This window comes from Lissotriton vulgaris, chromosome 1_1 (genome assembly GCF_964263255.1).
Source record: "Lissotriton vulgaris chromosome 1_1, aLisVul1.2, whole genome shotgun sequence".
NCBI classification, from domain to species: Eukaryota; Metazoa; Chordata; class Amphibia; order Caudata; family Salamandridae; genus Lissotriton; species Lissotriton vulgaris.
In genome coordinates, this window is record NC_141685.1 from 1,334,478,198 (window position 1) to 1,334,497,704 (window position 19,507).

Here is a 19,507-nt window from a genome sequence, read left to right on the forward strand (position 1 = left end):
TTGTTTTTGCCACCTCTTGTGTCTCCATCCTACCGAGACACAAGATGGCGGCCGCTCCGGACTGTTTGGAATGTTAACAGACACCCGAGAGCCAATCAGGTTTCCGCGCGCGAACTCGCGTAGCGCGCTGGTTCGCGCCCCGGTGCGCGTACCGGAGCGCGCTTATAGTTATATATATTTTTTTTAACCTAAATTACTCAAAATCCACTGGAGCACATATCTTGAGACATAGCAAAGGCACATCGGGCTACCAGTCCCTACAATTTTGCCAAGTTTGGTGGAAATCCATTCAGCCGTTCGGGCTAAAAGTGAGGTCGACCGTCCTATGAAAATTAACATGGGGAAAACACGTTTTGGGGCCCCCCTTTTTTCTCGGCCCCCGCTTGACGAATCCCCCCCAAACTTCCAGGGAAGGACCGGAGCGCCGCCAGGCAAATTTGAGGTAATTTTCAGGCAGATTCCCCAACCGGTGCCAAAGTTATTCACAATAGAATGTTGCGAATTCCCTATTCAAAATAATCCTAACTATAACTACCTACTGGCGACCGCCAGTAGGTAATATATTTATATATATTTAGCATTATTGCTATTTTATTTACTGTGGGACTCCCACTTCGACAACGGGGAATATTCAAGCATGTGAATCTATGAAAGACACCCCTAATACTGGAGAAGTACATATTCATTCCCCAGCTGTTTATTTGTAATGCTTCACATTAGTAAATATTCCTTTCAAGCCAGACCTGTTGGCATTCGCCAATACTTGTCTAATTGGCTAATGGGTTCCAAAGATAGAGTACATGTTGGAAAAGACTAAATTCAAATAGAGAAAGAGTTTGAGGTACAAAGGTAACAAATCCCAAGCAGAGACCTAAAGGTGAATAACAATTGTGAATGTAGTGATGCAGTTTGGATCAACTATTGTTTTAAGTAGTTGCTGAAAGACTAAAAGTTTGGCTTAAACATACTTTTATACATTTAAATTCCAGTAGCGTCTGCTGAGATCTCAAACTGACAACCCATGGTTGGCACAGACGGTACATCCAGCCCTCCACAAAAGCCAAGAGGACATAAAACCGGTCTGAGTATTTGCAAAATCTGTCTGCCACTTTGCAGAGATGCCTGTCACACAGAAATGCACCTCTATAAAACACAAGAGAACAATTACAACGACCCAGATACTGATTGTTTTGGATTCTTTTGACTCGTTTCTTTGCAAAGCACATTGAACTTGTTCCCTTCATGTATCACGCATCTATTTATCCCTATCAGGTCTTGCTAAAACAGCAATTTGATTAAGTATCTTTGGCGGGACACTCCTTAATCTCGTGGATTTCCCATAATGCATTTCATACATATCCATATCTGGTAATTAAGTGCATGATTGTTTCAGAGCTCCAGCATGGCTAACCCAGTCCATATGAGACTGGACCAGTGCTTGGTGTGGTTTAGAGGCGAAGGTCCATTCATCATGGTGTAAAGCGACTCCCCTGGCACAGAAGGTAAATAGCCACCTGCACCAAGATGGCCTTAGTTCAAATGATTTGGGGGTTTTGCTATATTAAACGAGATATACCTTCTTTAGTAAGTAAACGAAAATATACAAAGAAACATGAGCAAACAGCTGTTTTTTGAGAATGGTAGCATAAGATTAATTGATTTTTATTTGACTTGATTTATTTAAGCTACAAAGACACTGCCCCATATTAGACAATGAATAACATAGCAGCTATAGTACATGATAAGGTGGTAACGGATCTTATATTCGTTATTCTTTTTAATTATGTTTCATGTGACGTCCTTACAGGTATTTTCACATACAGTCTATGCTCCTTGTTTTTTTTAACGTTTTATTTTTTACAAAGAGAACATTGCATATCAAAAACGCTTCTCGTTTTGCTTCAGAAAGACACCTGCGTTACGTTCTCGAAGAGAGCTAGAAAGGTACACGTGTTTCTTCTATAGTACTTAAAGAGTTCTCTAAATTCTTGCGGTGCGGTTGGTAACAGCCAGTCTTTCAAGCAGGGTTGGACTGCCCTATAAGACAATCGGGTAGTGCTCGAAGGGCTGGTCTGACCGGTCAGCGTGTGCGCCATTTCTATGGCTGTTTGTGGGCCTGTTTAATGGTCTACTGGGCCGGTATTTATCAGATGATTTTCTTGATACTACCACAAACGTTGCCTATAGCATGTTTAAATGCATGCACTTCGATATTTTGCAAAACTCCAATAGAACCTGTCTTAACTAGTTCAAAATGTACACAGTTTGCAAAATGGCCCATGATTTAGCTCTCTAATTCACAAATGAAGGCTGCTTTTATTTTGGTGCCAGTGACTCTTTTCTGTCCCAGTCCGACCCGATTTTCAACCTGAGCAGAAAGGTGACACATAGGTAATACCATGCGAGGTACCTCATTATAACTTAATTGGCAAACTATATCCCATATTTCTGAAAACTCAGTATCAAGTAATTAGAAAAGAAAAACAAGACAACTCCAGTAAATTTTTCGTTACTACAGTAGGGTACCACTATTTCACGGCATATCCCATAATGTGAGCTCGCGCAGGATTCCAGTCCATGGGCGCCCATATGTGCTGTAGATTCACTTTAGAGAAATTTGCCTTCTCAATGTCTTTCCAAGTCTCTCTGACGAGGTGACATCCACAGCACACAGTCTTCCAAGTAGGGTGGTAAATATGTTGAAAGAAGAAGCTCCATGTAGATTTATCTGCCGCCACATGTTCCAGAAAATAGAATACTCCACCCTAGAAGGAAAAGTTGTGTATCAGAACATGCTTTTGCAATATTTATTTTTTCTCTTGCTGATTTTTATTTCCAACATTAAAGCACCTGTCTGTCAGTCAAAACACATAAATCATAAAAGTACAAATTTATATAGACAAAACATCATGTAATAAAATATCTTGAATAAATATTTAAAAATATATTTAAAAAATCGAGAAAACAGCAAATAACAGGACTAAATTAAAACCTATTGATCCTAACTACTGTTGTAATCTCCTTGCTTTTAGTGAAAAGCATAAAAAGTTTGCTACACAGTAACAGACATAATGGTCATAAGGCACTGTAAAAAATGTAATCGTGGTCAGCATTGCCTGATTTTGTAGTTCAGGATATAGGAAAAATATAGGTTTTACGATTTACTGCATACATTTTACAGGAAAAAAGATATGAAGGTTTGATTGACTAGATACTCCATCGCACAGACAGGGAGGCAGGGCTTGCTGAGAATAAATGCCAGAAGGGTAGCCCAGCAACCTTGTGATGAGGTTTAGTTTTAACCGTAATAATACAAAGCGTTGATGGTGGTTTGTAACAAATGACATATAGGAGACTCTCCCTCTGGAGATAGCGGGTACATTCAAATAGATGGAGACCGTAGATTTAGTACAATTGATTTTATATCATTCCGTCTCCATTTTGCTTGAAAAACGATTTTTAATTTGTTTTTTTGAAATGGTCATACATGTGGCTGAGGTCTCAAACAGCTGTTGTAAACCCCAAAAATTGAAGGTATTAGGGACATAAGCGATCCAAGGTATCTTATATGCATTATTAAGAGTTAAACAGTCTTTCATAATATGTTGTGTAAGATAAATTGACTCCCTTTGCCAAATCGAATACCACACAAGATTGGGGCTAGGCGCACTGCACCTGATCAGATATATAGGGTGCTTCCAGCTCACAATGGCAATTAAAAGAGGAACTACTATGTAGGGCTACTAAATTTTCAAATAGGTGTCCTCTGTGGTTTGGGCTGAGTCTGAGTTTGTGCATCCCTACACTCCAGCACCATATGCCGCAACAGATGTAGCTTTAGCCCTGTAGATCTTTTTAATGACATCCAATGGTTTGGAACCCAGTTTTTTAATAAAAGAAAAAATGGTGTTAATGCTTTTTTCCAAGAGAAGGCTTCTATTAGCTACCATATGTGTCCAAGAGGGAATTTTATTAAACAATACTCCTAAGTACGAGAAGGTATCTCTGTGTTATACTCTACGGTCAGCTATATAAAAAGTAGGTCGTTTCTTTGCTCGATGGCCGGCCACTAAGACGAAAGATTTTGCCTCTTTCACCTATAAATCCAAGTTTTGCATAAATTTCACATACTCCAGTATGAGTTTCTGCAGTGCCATGCCAGTACGGGCGATTAGCACTTTTTCATTAGTGTAAAAGAGTATGGGAATGTGCACCTGGTTTACCACAGGGACGTCTAAGGGAAGATCTAGCAGGGTTGCCTCCACGCCATTCGCATAGATGGAAAATAAAAAAGGAGCAAAGACACATCCCTGTCTGATCCCCCTATCATTCTCAAAGCACCTAGTGCCCTCTCCCTGGCTTCCAAATTGGACACATGCTGATGCCTGAGTATACAGCTGCATTATAAATGAGATTATGGCCTCATTGATGCCCATCTCTTCCATGATTCTCCATAGATGACGATGGGAGACACAATCAAAAGCTGCCGATAGATCAATGAAGGTCATATAGACCGTTCTCCTTTTAGCTAAGGTATATTTGTTATTAAGCATACTTAGGTTAAGGCATTGGTCTATTGTGCCTTTCCCTTTCGTAAACCCATGTTGTGCAGGTATCATACTATTTTTCTGAGTGGCTAATTCTTCCAATCTGTTTAGTAAAATTCTACCCATTAATTTAGCCGTGCAATCCAATAAGGAATGGATCTGTAATTTTTGGGCACTGATTTTCCACCTTTGTTATGAATCAAGTGGCCGCCGCACCAGTTATGACATTAAAAACATTAGTTAAAAGGGGTTCCCAAAGGTCTAGGCCTTACTGCTGCTGTACTGCTGGAGGGCATATCTAACCTCAGTTACATTAAATAGAAAACATGATTTAGATGTTATTAGTGTGCCTCTCGGTTGGAGTTCCGAAATGTACCTGTCAATAAACTTGTAACTGCACAATGGCTGTAGTGACAGTGTAGGAGAGATGGGTCTGCTTTCCTATGGTCACCCCACTGTTTGCTTTTTGCTTCACTGGTTTTCGACTCTAGGTGGCTGTGGGCCTGCTAATCAGACCCACAGCCCAGCTGTTCTCTCTCTAAATTCTCTACAATGCACTTTAGGTGCATTACCAATTGGATACTGGATCACCTTATGAGCCCCTGTATAGTGTACCATAGGTACCCAGGGCATAGGTGCATCCAAGGCCTACCAGGGGCTGCAGCATATCTTTTGCCACCCCTGGGTGCCCCTTTAAATTGACACAACTGGCTGATCACTCAGCTGGGGCAAGGTGGCGTAATCATCCCTTGCTTAGATATAGTATACCTTTATCTAACCTTATATCTGGACACATGTACACCTATAAGTCACTCGTATGGCAGGCCTTAACAATACTGGAGGCAGAGTGCTTGGTTTTATGTGAGATGGTGCTCTAGCAGGAGCTGAGCCTGTCTGCAGCTTTCGCAACCATGTCCTTTAGCTGTTCTGGGATATTGCCATACCATGTACTCTTAAGTGCATTATAATCCTTGCGGTTACATGATAACTATGGTTTGGCTTTATCAAAACATGTCGAGTAAGGTGTCATACGATTTGGAATACTACCCCTCGCCAGTTCTGGCGACGGGGGTAGCATTCCACCCTTCTAGAGGGAAAAGCATGTTGTTCCTACTATTCCCGGTTAAAGTTAACCAGAGCCTCAGCATCACAAAATGGATGCTGCTGCCACAGACACAAGTCTGACCTCCTGCTGCTGGGAGTCCTTCCAGCGAGGGAGGCTTGGACAATAGGTTTACTGTCTTGGGAGGTGCTAGCACCACCCCAGACAGGACTTTGTGTATTGGGACAGGGAGGGCTGAAAGGATTGAGACACTGCCGGAGCCCGAGCCCAGAGCCTGACGAGAACCGGATTCGCAGACATCCAACAGCCCGATCCACAGTCCCTGCAAAGCTGAGACCCGTGGAGGCGACGAGAGACGTGGGACCGGCCATCTTGAAAAGTCTGCGACCTGCTAACTGTGCAGCCCCCGAGGCCTCCTCGAAGCTGTGCATTGGGGATTGAGAAGCCCCAGCCCCGAGCAGCATCTGCACCGATGATCAGCCCTGCACACTCCACGAGTTCTGCGTGGGGCCCTTTTGCCTTTTCCTGCTCGACGCCTCTGCCCGATCACTTGCCCATTGGCTAGTGGCCATCTTGGCGACAAATCCGAAGAACTACACCGCTGGTCTGGTTGCTCCAGACTGGCCCTGGCTTCCCTTAAAAGAAGCAGCACCTCAGACCTTGCTGGTCTGAGTAGGAAGCCAACATCGTTTCCTGTGTGGGTTGCCTTTGCCAAGGCTTGTTGCCTCCAATCTTGAAGCTGACACCGCCGACAGCGAGAGCCTTCGTGGGACTGTCCGTGCCTCCATCCTAGTCATCGTCGATGACTCCTGGTCCACGTGGCTGCAGAGACAAGCTTCCCATCAGCACCTGATTGCAACGCGACATCACCTGGTTCCATCCTGGTCACTGGCTAGTGACCCAGACTCTGTCCCCTCTGCTTTCAGGTCTTCTACATCTTCGATCCACCCTTGGATCCACCCGGACTCTTCTCTTCTGGCCGCCTGCAGCATCTTCACTCCAAGGCTCCATAGATCTCCACGACGAAACCCGACACACTCTTGAACCTGTGCACCCGCTTCCTGTGGGTTAGGTAACGCGAGTACTACGGTTCCTGTGGGTTAGGTAACGTGAGTACTACGGTACTCCTGTAGAGGTTTACATCCCTAGTGTCCTAGTTTCAAGTGGTTAAATTCTATTCCAGTCGGAAGGCTCCTAAATCTTTAACTTTGTAACTTTTACGCACCCATTGACTTCAATGTGCAAACGCGTGTGCCTTTAGACACTGCACACGCATCCCGTGGGCCTCCAGCTCCCTAACCATTGTTAGATCAGTGTAGCCTCAGTGATTCCCAAGTCCCTAGGCCTTACCATTGTTCGTGACGTGGTACTTATACCACTATTTTAATATATGGTTTAGCTGGCCACCGCGGCCTATCCATATTTGTACAACTTTTGTATGGTATATTAAGTTCCTTGTTTTGCGCTTGTGCTTCTGTGCTCATAAAGAGTTCAGGGGTTTGTTTAGAAATAAATACATATATATTTTGAATATATATCCTGTGTGGTGTCCTTTCATTTGGTATTAAAGGGATAGCATATGGTAAAACAGCTGGCTTCACATGCCCTCTTGAGTTTAGCCTAAGACTGCTCTGTCCATGCTACCCCTAGGATAGCTGGTCTATAAGGTTGACTTTACAACCATCACCATAATGGTTGTTTGGACTGATGCAAGGTGTTCACTAGAATAGTGAACATCATATACCAGGCCAACTTCTCAGACAGGTTACTAGGTGTTGTATTTACCTGTTTATAAATATATATTATTTTAAAGAGGCTCCTTGAATTATGGTACACAGCACTGAAACAATTATACATTGCAGCAATGATCCGTAAATCGGCAAATCCCCTTCCACCTGGACATTTTAAAACTGTAAAAAGGAGAGCTAAAGCATAGGAGTTCAAAACACCCAATATTGTTGCAAAGCAATTGTGATTCATTAATTCATTTGTACCTAGTTATCAAGATAAAGAATAACATTTCTGGTGTCTGCTTTGTGTGGTCCTAGGTCTCCGGGCCAGATCTCCCCGGCTGCTTGCTATGCCAGGCAGGTCCTTGGATCTCCCTGAAGGTTCCCATGTGTTTCTATGCTCCTTGTTCTCCATCTAATCTCGTTTTACCTTGCAGGGCTCCTATTTACTTTGCAGGCTCCCTTTACCCATTCTCTCTCCTTCTAACTCGTTTTCACTTTGCAGGCTCCTTAACAATTTACTCTTTGAAACTTGCTTTTTCCCTTCTAAACTTTACCCCATTTTACTTCCAGGCTAACCTCTTTTTCCTTCCCAGCTTTCTCGCCTGCCGTCTTCCTTCCGCGTCCCACTGACCCCATCCAGTGCCACAGCCCCCTCCCGGGATACCAACTTAATGGAGGCCGCAGCGTAACCCCATTGAGCAGGTCTGCAGGGCAGTTCTCCACTGCTGCTCGCTCTGCCAGGCAGGTCCTCGGATCTCCCTGAAGGTTCCCATCCGTTTCGTTGCTCCTCGTTCTCCTTCTAAACTTGTTTTACCTTGCAGCCCCCTTTAACTCTTCTCTCCTAACTCTTTTTTACCCTGTAGACTCCCTTTAACCATTCTCTCTCCTTCTAACTCGTTTTTACTTTACCTGCTCCCTTAACTCTTTTTAGTTCGAGCCCAGCATTGCAGCGCATGTGCTGCTCGCTCTGCGAGGCATATTGTAGTAGGGACAGATGTGGCAGTGCCGTGGAAGCTCTGCCCATATTTTTCATTGGCTGGCGTCATCGCCCATGGTAAATGCTGGCTTCCAATTGATAATGAGGCTTCTTAGTACCGCCTTGTTACCGCCTTGTCTCCTTTTTGGGATTACCCATCAGGACTGGATCTTTTACTTGCGGCGTTACACAGTCTCCTTCATTAGTTGGTAAGCACTTTTTTTTTTCTTCATTCGGCTTTGCAAATGCTTGTTTTCATCGCTTTGAGTCCAAATTATCTTAAACCATCTGAGAACCTTTCAAAGGTAGGTGCATCTGTAGTGATGAATTCAAATGGATGTGTGTAGTGCTGTTCGTGGTGAATTGCTGTAGTTCGTTTAAGCAAGAATGAGATGGCAGAGCAGTGTTTGCCAGAGAGATGCAAAGCAGCAGCCGGTGCCTCCTGCCAAAGCCAGGGAGCTGAATTCTAATTCTGCCTCAGCCCTTCCGGACAGAACCATATGTCCGCTTTGCAGAGTCGCTTTCATGCATTGAGCACCAGGAACTCACACTTTAAAACACCACAAAGCCCCTCCGAGCTGCACCTTGTTACAATTTCATCTGTCTGCCAAGCCTAGTGCTGCTTTCAGAAAGGAGTGACTAACTGCGCAACTACTGTCTCGTGCTGCTTTCCAAGTGTCGAGGTCACAGAGCTCTTCTGTACAATGTCAAACCCTTGTCCGCGTTGTGGTTTGTCCTTTAGCAAGGAAAAGAGGGCATGTTATTTACAGCATCCTTTTGCTGCAGACTGCTGTTCTGGGTGCGTAGAGTTTCATAAGTTTATGTCTCCAGCATATGAGCAGTCTTTTTTCAAGACACAGTAACAAACGACTGCACGAGGCAGCATCTTAATATGCATTTTTGTATGACCGTCTTAGTTTTTGCATCAACGTACCCCCCACTCCTGGTTTTGCATCAGTGCCGCCCACCTCACGTCTTCTTTTGCATAAGTGCCTCCCCTCCATCACGCCTGGTTTTGCATCAGTGCCCCCCCTACCCAACGCCTGGCTTTGCATCAGTGCTTTGTTTCTATTTTGCTTTACTAGAACGACCCTCCGTTATGAGACAGAGTCCAATCCTATAATAATGTTTTATTGCTGTCTGGTGCATGTGCGTGTTATTTTCCTTTAACTCGTGCGTTAAAATATATTCTAATTCAAAATATAAGTGCAGAATGTTTCCTTCATGCCAAAATCCTTTGCAAAGGGCCTCCATTAGATATTGTGTATTCTGCTCCTTCGGAGCCTCTTTGAAGACAGTGCCATCACTCAGCAAGAACAAGGGGCAGTGGGTGACATTTCAAACGGTGGTGAGTAAATTGATTTGTATACAGCACCGTAGCGAGCGAGCGCAGCGAGCGAGCCCGAACCCCAAATGAGGGGTGTGGGGGGGGGTTACCCCCCCAAGAAAATTTTGGAAAAAAATAAGAAAAATCGTCAATTTTCAAGCAAATTTGAGAAAGCAGGAAGGTTAATAAAGCAATTGTGAAAGTGCAGTTATTACATTAATATATGGCATAACATAGGTAGCTGCTTATTCAGTATAACCACAGAATGACCATGCAAGGTTCTACAGCATATTCTAAAGCAGAACAAAACAAAACGCCCACTCTGCGACGTTTCCCACTTTCACTGAGCTATGATGGACTCTCTGCCCTCCTGCACTCTATATTTACAACAAGGGGTGGTGAGGGACAGAGTCTCTGAATTAAACAGAATACTCTCACCCAGTCAAGAGATCAGGGCTAGATCCAACACCGTTTTTTAGCTCACTGCACCATCCCAGTTTCAGAACCTGGCTGTATGCAAATTAGTCTGTTCCTGTCCCAGTGCATGATGGGAACAGGGCAAACCAAACTACAAAAGCCAATTCTTACACTGGGAAGGAAACAAGCTACCGGGGACCGGTTTCTGGCATTTCAGCCTCTTCGGCCCGGCTTGCTTGAATCCTGATGGTGCAATGAGCAAGGGACTCACATCTGAGCATACCCTTCCACGCTTAGGGTGGACAAAAATATTTACAACAAGGGGTGGTGAGGGACAGAGTCTCTGAATTAAACAGAATACTCTCACCCAGTCAAGAGATCAGGGCTAGATCCAACACCGTTTTTTAGCTCACTGCACCATCCCAGTTTCAGAACCTGGCTGTATGCAAATTAGTCTGTTCCTGTCCCAGTGCATGATGGGAACAGGGCAAACCAAACTACAAAAGCCAATTCTTACACTGGGAAGGAAACAAGCTACCGGGGACCGGTTTCTGGCATTTCAGCCTCTTCGGCCCGGCTTGCTTGAATCCTGATGGTGCAATGAGCAAGGGACTCACATCTGAGCATACCCTTCCACGCTTAGGGTGGACAAAAATATTTACAACAAGGGGTGGTGAGGGACAGAGTCTCTGAATTAAACAGAATACTCTCACCCAGTCAAGAGATCAGGGCTAGATCCAACACCGTTTTTTAGCTCACTGCACCATCCCAGTTTCAGAACCTGGCTGTATGCAAATTAGTCTGTTCCGCTATAGGTGTGGCAGGGTATACTCAGACATGAGTCCCTTTCTCACTGCTCCATCAGGATTCAAGCAAGCCGGGCCGAAGAAGGCTGAAATGCCAGAAACCGGTCCCCGGTAGCTTGTCTCCTTTCTGGTGAAGAATTGGCTTGGTAGTTTAGTCTGCCCTGTTCCCATGATGCACTGGGCCAGGGACAGACTGATTTGCATATAGCCAGGTTCTGAGCTGGGATGGGGCAGTGAGATAAATAACGGTGATGGATCAAGCCCTGATCTTTGGACTGGGTAAGAGTTGTCTGTTTAACTCAGACACTCTGTTCATCACCACCCCCTTTTTGTAAATCGTTTTTGGCCACTATAGGTGTGGCAGGGTATACTCAGACATGAGTCCCTTTCTCACTGCTCCATCAGGATTCAAGCAAGCCGGGCCGAAGAAGGCTGAAATGCCAGAAACCGGTCCCCGGTAGCTTGTCTCCTTTCTGGTGAAGAATTGGCTTGGTAGTTTAGTCTGCCCTGTTCCCATGATGCACTGGGCCAGGGACAGACTGATTTGCATATAGCCAGGTTCTGAGCTGGGATGGGGCAGTGAGATAAATAACGGTGATGGATCAAGCCCTGATCTTTGGACTGGGTAAGAGTTGTCTGTTTAACTCAGACACTCTGTTCATCACCACCCCCTTTTTGTAAATCGCTCCTGCACTCTATGGCACCCATGCCCTGTGCACCGTCTACCACTGCGTCACCCTCCCCCATGCGCATACCACTTGGTTTGTACTTGTAACCCCATCTTCGAGCCTTCATCCGCTTTTTTTGTTGTTGCAGTTTTTATATAGTGTGAACTCGACCAGAAGGTATTGCAGCGCTTTACATGAACACCAATCACAATACACATCATTTTCGATAAACACGGGGAGATTAAGTAATTTGCCCAGAATCACAGGTTGTTGAGCCGAAGCCGAGACCCAAACCTGATTCCCCAGCTCCAAGGTCGGTAGGACATCCTGTCCCGTCACTCCCTCTGTGCCCTCGCTCATTCTATATCCGCCAGGTGCAATATCACACAATCTATAACCTTAAGTTAACCCCTTCTGTCCCAGCATCTTGTCTGCCTCCACCAATGCTGTGCCCGTCTCCCCTATGCTTTAATGACCCCGGTCCGCACACTAGGAACTTTGAAAAATCCGAGTGTCCTACAAAAAAACAAATGTGCCATGCCCGTTCAGCAGGAGAATGTTTTGAGTGTGGTATGAAGCTGGTAGTGCATTTTGGAGTGCTTGAGAGGTAGCGCACTGTTATTTACAGAAAGTACATTTTCTGTTGAAATGGCAACTATATTTGCAAAGGTACAACTATTGGGAGATGGAGAGAACAAAGCAAGCACTTCAGGTCCATGCGTGGGTGGGCTGCACGGAGATGGAGAGAACAAACCAAGCACTTCAGGTCCATGTGTGGGTGGGCTGCAGGGAGATGGAGAGAACAAACCAAGCACTTCAGGTCCCTGCGTGGGTGGCATGGTGGTCATCTCTCTCTATCTCTCTCTCTGTGTGGTTGCTGTCACTTTACTCTGGCTGCACACACCTGTCCTCACCTGCTCTCCAGATGTTTCCCTTTGCTGAGGTGCAGAGTGTCTTCTGAGCAGCAGGGATGTGCCTGTGTGCAGTGCTGTGACCTAGAATACTTCACTGGGTAACAGCGCAGTGGTGTTGGAGGGGACCCCAGGTGTCTGGCCGTTGGACAGCCTGAGTCCTGCTTCCAGTGCCAGCTGTCCGGTGACAGAGCCCTGCCTCACCCACACTCTGGAGCAGGGAGGTGCCAGCAGGGCAGGAGCACGGCCGGTGGGTCCCTTCAGTGGGCAGTGAGGCGGCAGGCCGGTTGCGTGGTTTGGGGTTCTTTGCCGTTTACCTCCAGTCTTGACATGCAGCACAAGTAGTGCAGGGCTGTGTTAAATCCCAGCCGTACTTCAGAAAAGCTGCAATTGCAGCTTTTCAGAGGTGCTCGCATGCATAAGCATTTAAACGTATACATGTACAAGGCGTACCTTTCACTATGCAGCTCTAACTGCTTAGAAATACACATTTATACTTTAAAATACTTTTCTTTTTGACAAGGAGAAACCTCCTGTCCTATGCTCCTATTACATTTTGAGGATGTCCCCTTCTCAATTTCCACTGTGGATAGGGATTAATTCCCACCATTGGAAGGGGTTCATCTCCAGCAGTGCCTGTCATCTATTCCTTACATTCCCATTCCAAAGCAAAGCTATGCAACTCTTCTCTGTCAGAGTGTAAACGTAAACCCCGAAAGCGCCATTAGACCCGGCTTAGAAGTGAAAGTGCCTCTTCGTTAACTGCGTGCCTAAGATGGCAGTGGAGTGTGTGGATACAAGAATGTTTCAGTGATTGAATGAATGATTGAATAGGTGTGAGAGTGCATAATGGAAGGCTAGATGAATGGGCAAGTGCTTCAAAGCCTAAAAAGAAGGGCAGTGTGTAGCTGGCAACGGCAATGCGAGAGGCAACAGCAATGTGAGGGGCAAGGCAATAGTGGCAAAAAGGAGTGAGGTATTAAAGCTAGAACTACAAGGGTGTCAGTGTAGGAAGGGGCAATGGAAGAGGCAGGAGCAGCAAAGGGATGGGTGATCCAGTGCATGGATGGACAACGTAGCCCATGGATGCACAGATAACTGTGCGAGTAAATGCATGGATGGGCTGATGAATAAATAGGTAAGTGAATGAACTGGTGAAGACGCAATGCTATTAGGTTGGAGCAAGGGTGTTTTGGGTTCAAGGGTAGTGTGTATGGGTAAATCCAGTGTGACGATGTTAGGGCAAAGGTAGTGATGAGATGCTGGGTGAGAGAGTGCAGCGAGTGGAGCAGTGCATGCTGGGGCTGCAGCTGAGGGCAGACGCAGTGCAGTGAGCACGACATTGTGTAGTTGAAATCATCCTGCAGACAAAGTGTAGGCTCGCTATCTGGCTGTTAAAAAGCATTGTTAGCTGTAATCCGTCAGTCTGTGCTCCCTTTTCATTGGAACTCCACTCCTTGCCCCTCTTTTCCTCGCCCCTCTTTCATAGTCATGACTAGAAAACACTAATTCATAAAAAGAGTGACTGTCAGAAAACCAGTGTGTGAGTTGGTGTGGAGAGGGCTTACTGATTTGTGGGTAGAGGAGACCGGCTTTCGGTTTCCAATAACACATTTACCACTTTACATACTTACTTCCCTTTTCATTATCTTTCAATATTGCAAGCACTTAGATATGTGGTAATCCCAAGCATCAATTTGTAGTTCTACGACCGAGGCACTCGTCTGAGAAAAGGCACTACCAGCCGAGGCTTCTCAGGAGCCTGGAAGTTATATGGAGGTCTCTACAGCAGGCTCATTAACCTGCTCAGCTAGCAATCTGCAACCCCCACGTGAGACACTGAGGCTAGACCCAGATCAATACGAAAGGACCTTTAACAGACCGAGCTGTCTTACTGGATCGTAACCTTTCACCTGATGATCTTACCCATAATTACCTACACCTATGCTAACCTTCTGAACCAACTTGCTGGGATCTGAACCCCTGGCCTGAAGCCTACACGCAGGCAATGGCAACAGGAACTCCAACCCGCTCGGCTGGCTTTCTTAGACTCCGTCAATCGTGGCAGTGCGTCCTGCACGCGGATCTATCTCTGCAGAACGTGCTGTGCCACCGATCCACCATGCTGTGCTCTGCAGGAGATCGAAAGAGATCCCCAGCAGGTGCGACAACCACATGAGCTACCCTAAAAGGTATCTGATCTATGACACAACAGTCACACAGATCTTTGCAGCAGGTGGGTTAATCCGACGAGTTATCTCGATGCCTTCTCAAGGTTAGGGCATTGCAACAGGCGCTTTGACCCGATAAGTTTTGATCCGGCGGTCAAAACTTGTGAGACAAAAAGGAAAGGCAGATCACCGCGACGGCTGCGCGGATGCCCACGCATGCCACTTGAGGGTCGCACCCACGCACATTTCTGCAGGAGGGGGGCTCACAGGGATCGCTGTGGACCTGTCTTGCCGTCTCCCCTCTGAGCGTGGCTCATTCTTTCTGTTTCGCTCTGATCTGTCGAGAGTCCTCTTCTCCTCGCACCATCTCTGGATACTTTCGGGTCCATCCCTTTCTATTCCATGACCCTGTTTAGATCTCCGTTAAATGCCTGGCTGTCACTTTCAGGGCCGTCACTGTCACATCCTCTCTTCCGATCACCTCCCCTTGAGACTCGCGCACTCTTCTTTCCTGTCACGTGTTGGCCCCTCGTCCACCATTTGAGCAGGGGTTAACACTTGCGATTAGCGCTGGGCGATACACATGCGGCATGGCCGCTATTTCCAACCCTCGTCCCTGCTTTAAAAGTGATCAAATGGCAAATATAGAGTTGATGTTTACATTTAGTAGGGGCAGAAACAATATAAATCTAAACCGTGGTGAGTTCACTTGGGTTAGTATTTCTGAACAACTTACCTGTTTATACCACGCGTCTGGAGCACACGAAAGAGACGCCGACCGCGCCAGAGGCAGAGCTCTTCCTTGACAGGATGTCCCCCTCCACCACGCGCGGCATCCAATGATGGATGCTGCGCGGTGGACCAGCCAATCCTGGCGCTGCATGAAGCCAGGATTGGCTAGGGGGGCACATTTGCTGCTCGCCCTGTCGCCCTTTGGAAACCCAGGCTGTGGCAGCAAACAAGCACCCCTGGGTCCCGCTGGGGAACTTACAGTGCGCATGCTTGAGAAAGTTGCCAACTTTCCCAAGCATGCGCACTGTAAGTTCCCCAGCGGGACTGTCACTGCGCACTACGGTCTGCTGCAGCCTGAGTGTGGACTGTCACTCAAGCTGCAGCAGGCCACCCCCCCCTGCCGGCGGCTGTATTTTATTTAGAAGATAGTGATACTAGGATTGCGGCCGGCGGCCGCGATGCGGGTCCATGGTGGCTGGTGGGGCTACGCCCCTACGCCCCAATGGACGCACCGCGGCTGGCAAGAACTACCCGTTTTTCCTTCCCTGAGATGGGCTCAACACGAGCAGGTTTGGAGTATCGCTCCCCCATGCTCGCAGTATCTTAAATGGCAAGCCAAGCCTCCAGCTATGCTTCCTAACACTATCCTCCATCCTTTCCATATGCATTGACAAATTTCCATATGAATCAGGAGTTTGTACTGCTTTCTTTTCCCTCCCCGTGTCCTTGCATGCAGAGTGGACTTTGCATACTTTGGATGTCAGGTGATCATATAGGTTTGTTTTAGTTGGACAGACCAAAAATATATTCACAAGATGGGCTGTTCGTCAGTTATGGTGGTTGGTGCCTCATAAAATATGCCGGCCTCAGGAATGTCGCTATCAGTAGTGCAGCAGGAGAAGTGGGCAGATGTCCAGGATTGTGAAGAGCTCTCTGCTAACCCAGGTATAGTTGTCTTGTACTAAACAGCCTTGATTGCACTGGCCCCTGGAACAGCTTCCATAATTCCCAGGTTCAAGACAGAGTGACAAGTGGAATAAAATAATAAAGATCAGACACGAGCAGGCAACTTCGCACAAACGTAAACAGAGATACAATTAATGGTAACAGGTGTTTTTCTCCCTCCTGACTCTTATGTTTCACTCGAGGGTGTCTTACCTGTCTTTGTTGCTGCAGCGCGTGCTACAAAATTAATCAAAAACAAACTAGTAGCTTATGAAAAATAAGATGGGGTCCTTAGCCCCCCCAGGAGAATCGAGCAAGTTCATTTGGAACTAAGTTCTCTCGAGAGTGTCAAAGCAAAAAAAGAAAACACCCTCCAGTCTGTAGATTTTTAAATTGTAAAGAAATCAAGTCACACTTGTGCTTCTTTTTCCCGATGACCTAAGCTATTCTAAACAAAATAAACCCACATGTGGATGGATTTGTCACAGAGGGTTAACAGCATAGACGCTGGCATCCAAAAACAAAGTTGTACTTAATTCATGTTTTCATATTATACTGTTTCTTAATTGCCCACACTCTTTTTGTCGACTTTACATGACAATAATTGCACAAGCAAAAACCTGCAGTGTGCTGTGAGTGCATGAGTCAGAATCCTGTTATGGAAGCAAAAAGTAATTTGCACACCAGCAGGCCATTCCAGATTGAGCCATAAATCTTTCAACAGATTTAAGTTTAGAATAGTGAAGTGTTCGACTAACCTTACACGTTTATGATTGTACAGTAATCCCCAAGACAGCAGCTTATCTGTTGCGATATTTCTATCTAATACAAGAAGGCCCGCTCGTAGCAGTTGGAGAATGCCTTCAACTGAGTTTGCCATCTTATGGGTTCAGTGTTTTTGGCATAACTTATACTCGCTGTTAGAAATGGGGTAGCATGGTGCAGAGCCGGCAGGCCAAACTCCTGAGGACATGTGTGAAGCATCCACGCAGTACACACAGACGACACACAAGGCACACCACAAACAGAGACCGCACCAGATTAGATGGAAAGAATAACTTTTGTATTGTACCAAACCTACACAGGTAATCACAATTATCACTAAACTGCGCCAACTGGCGCCAGGGCAATATTTACGATGGGGATTATGTGCAGGGCAAAGGAAAAGGAAGAAAAAGGTAAGTCCATCAGTTCTAGGGATGTACTAAAAACATAAAGCATTAACCTTAGGCGTAAAAGCACATTATGCATGGCATCAGCATCCCCTGCAAAAAGAATATTAGGCATTGAGCATTAACATCAGGCATAGACATGCCGCAGACCTAAATCATGAGGCAGGAAAAACAGTGCGCATAAGAATGGCATAGAACCTTAGGCAGGAATCCATCAACAGTGGGCATAACATTAGCCTGGAGCCCAAACATAGTAGGCTAAAACCAGTAGGCCTCAGGAGCATTAGCATAAGTCATAATTAACATTAGGCACAAACCTGGGCACAGCAATAAATATACCCTCAACAGAAAGCATCCAACTAGGCCTAGAAAGGTACTGGCATAAGCATATTAGCATAGGTATGACATTATCACCTGCCCAACCCTCATCAGCAGTTACCACTATCACATGAACATGGGGCGTTAATGTAGAGGCACTAGCGGGGTCATGAAGCCTAACATGTGGGCATAACATCAGGACACCACAGGCAGAGTTCTTTGGGCATGGGGCAGATCAGTCTCTCACCACAACCGTTACCACTGCCCACCGTTCAGCGGGGCAGTGGTGTTAACTCCTGTCAGCGCAGCCACGTAGGAGCCCTCAAAACAACCCGGAACGTTGTAGTCCTTCTTCTGGGCCGCGGTCAAAAATGCGTCAGTCGCTGCAGTGACCCGCCACTGTGGCGTCACTGTGTAGCCCCCGGGGCACTGTGGCCCTATCCGTGGTGAGGCCCCACAGGGGCTTCAATCATTGTTGCAGCTGCCCACTGCCAGTCGGGGCAGCTGGGAAGTCACACAGGCGAAAGGGGGGGGGGGGGCGAGCACCAACAGTTTGCACCGTTGCCCTCTCCACCCCCAGCTCCTCAAAGGCCGCAGGAAGTTCCCCACACAGCTGAACCCCACTCACCGGGCTCCCCTTTGTCTTCCCAAGCGGGTCCTCGGGGACTTCCATGTGGCACTGGACACCGTGCCTCGACGCCCCCTCTCCCTCACTCGGCAGCTGCGGGCACTGCGAGGCTCTGACCGGCGGGGTGGGCTCCTGCTCCGGTCTCTCAGCATTCCCGGGACTCCCTTGTCACTACGGGAGCCCCGCAATGTCGCCACTGGCTTCGCTTCGGGCCCCATAGCCAATCCGTGTGCGGCTCGCACGGGGCGCGACAGCCTCCGCCAATGGCGGCACAGCTCCCCTGGGGCCTGGCACAGGAACGAATAAGGTGGCGGCTTCAGGAGGGCGTGGCCGCAGGATCCAATGGGGCCGTGCCTACCACCAGACGCAGCTGATGACGTCACCCTGCGGAGTGCTCCGGGCCTTCTGCGGCCTATCCTTTACCACGGCGGCCGTCCCAGGCTTCGGGGGACCGCGGTGGCGGTTCGCAGTGGTGCCTCCTCTTCATCCAGCGCTGCAAAGTCCACGCAGCTTCTCCCACGTCTCCTGGTTGCGGTGGTGATCGGGGGTCGCACAGCGCTTCCTCTCAGGTACCCGGGCAGCGTCGGTGACGATCATGTGGGCAAAGCACGAGTAGGCTCCCGCCTAATTTAAATAAGCCACTGTGCCGCCATTACGCAGGGTGGGCACCCGCTCAGCAAAATCTTCATAAAGCGGGGTAGGCGACCACTATTCTCCTGGCATGCAAAGCGCTTAGAGGCTATACAGCACTCCAGTAGCTCAGCGCGTTAGGCCCGCAGCGCAGGGGCACAGTCTGGCAGCAGAAGTCTGTCAGAGGTCCAGGGCAAGGTAGCGCTTGGGCATTATGCCGCTTTGCAGGTCCGGCGCTGTTAGAAGGCGACCTCAGGGGAGGCAGGGAGTGTACCTGACCACCCTGGGACCCTCCTCCTTAGTAATATAGCCGAGCACCGGTGGGAGACTCCTCAGGGGAAGAGTCGCGTATCTAGGATCACACGCGCTGCACAAGCACCACTCGACAAGGAGACACCACACGGTAGGTTCTTAAGAACGGATCTTTATCTGGCAAATTCGGGAGATCTTTATGATCAGCAGG

At 47.2% G+C, this 19,507-nt stretch overlaps 1 protein-coding gene across 1 annotated transcript in view; it reads right to left on the reverse strand.

Moving 5' to 3' along the window:
• Positions 1-1,632: 1,632 nt before the first annotated feature.
• Positions 1,633-19,507, reverse strand: part of LOC147749122 (thiol S-methyltransferase TMT1A-like) — an 88,092-nt gene continuing 70,217 nt past the window's right edge. The window contains exon 2 of the mRNA XM_086966378.1: positions 1,633-2,765. Coding sequence (XP_086822504.1) covers positions 2,529-2,765 — 237 coding nt within the window. The 3' untranslated portion in view covers positions 1,633-2,528. The remainder of the gene's footprint in view (positions 2,766-19,507) is intronic.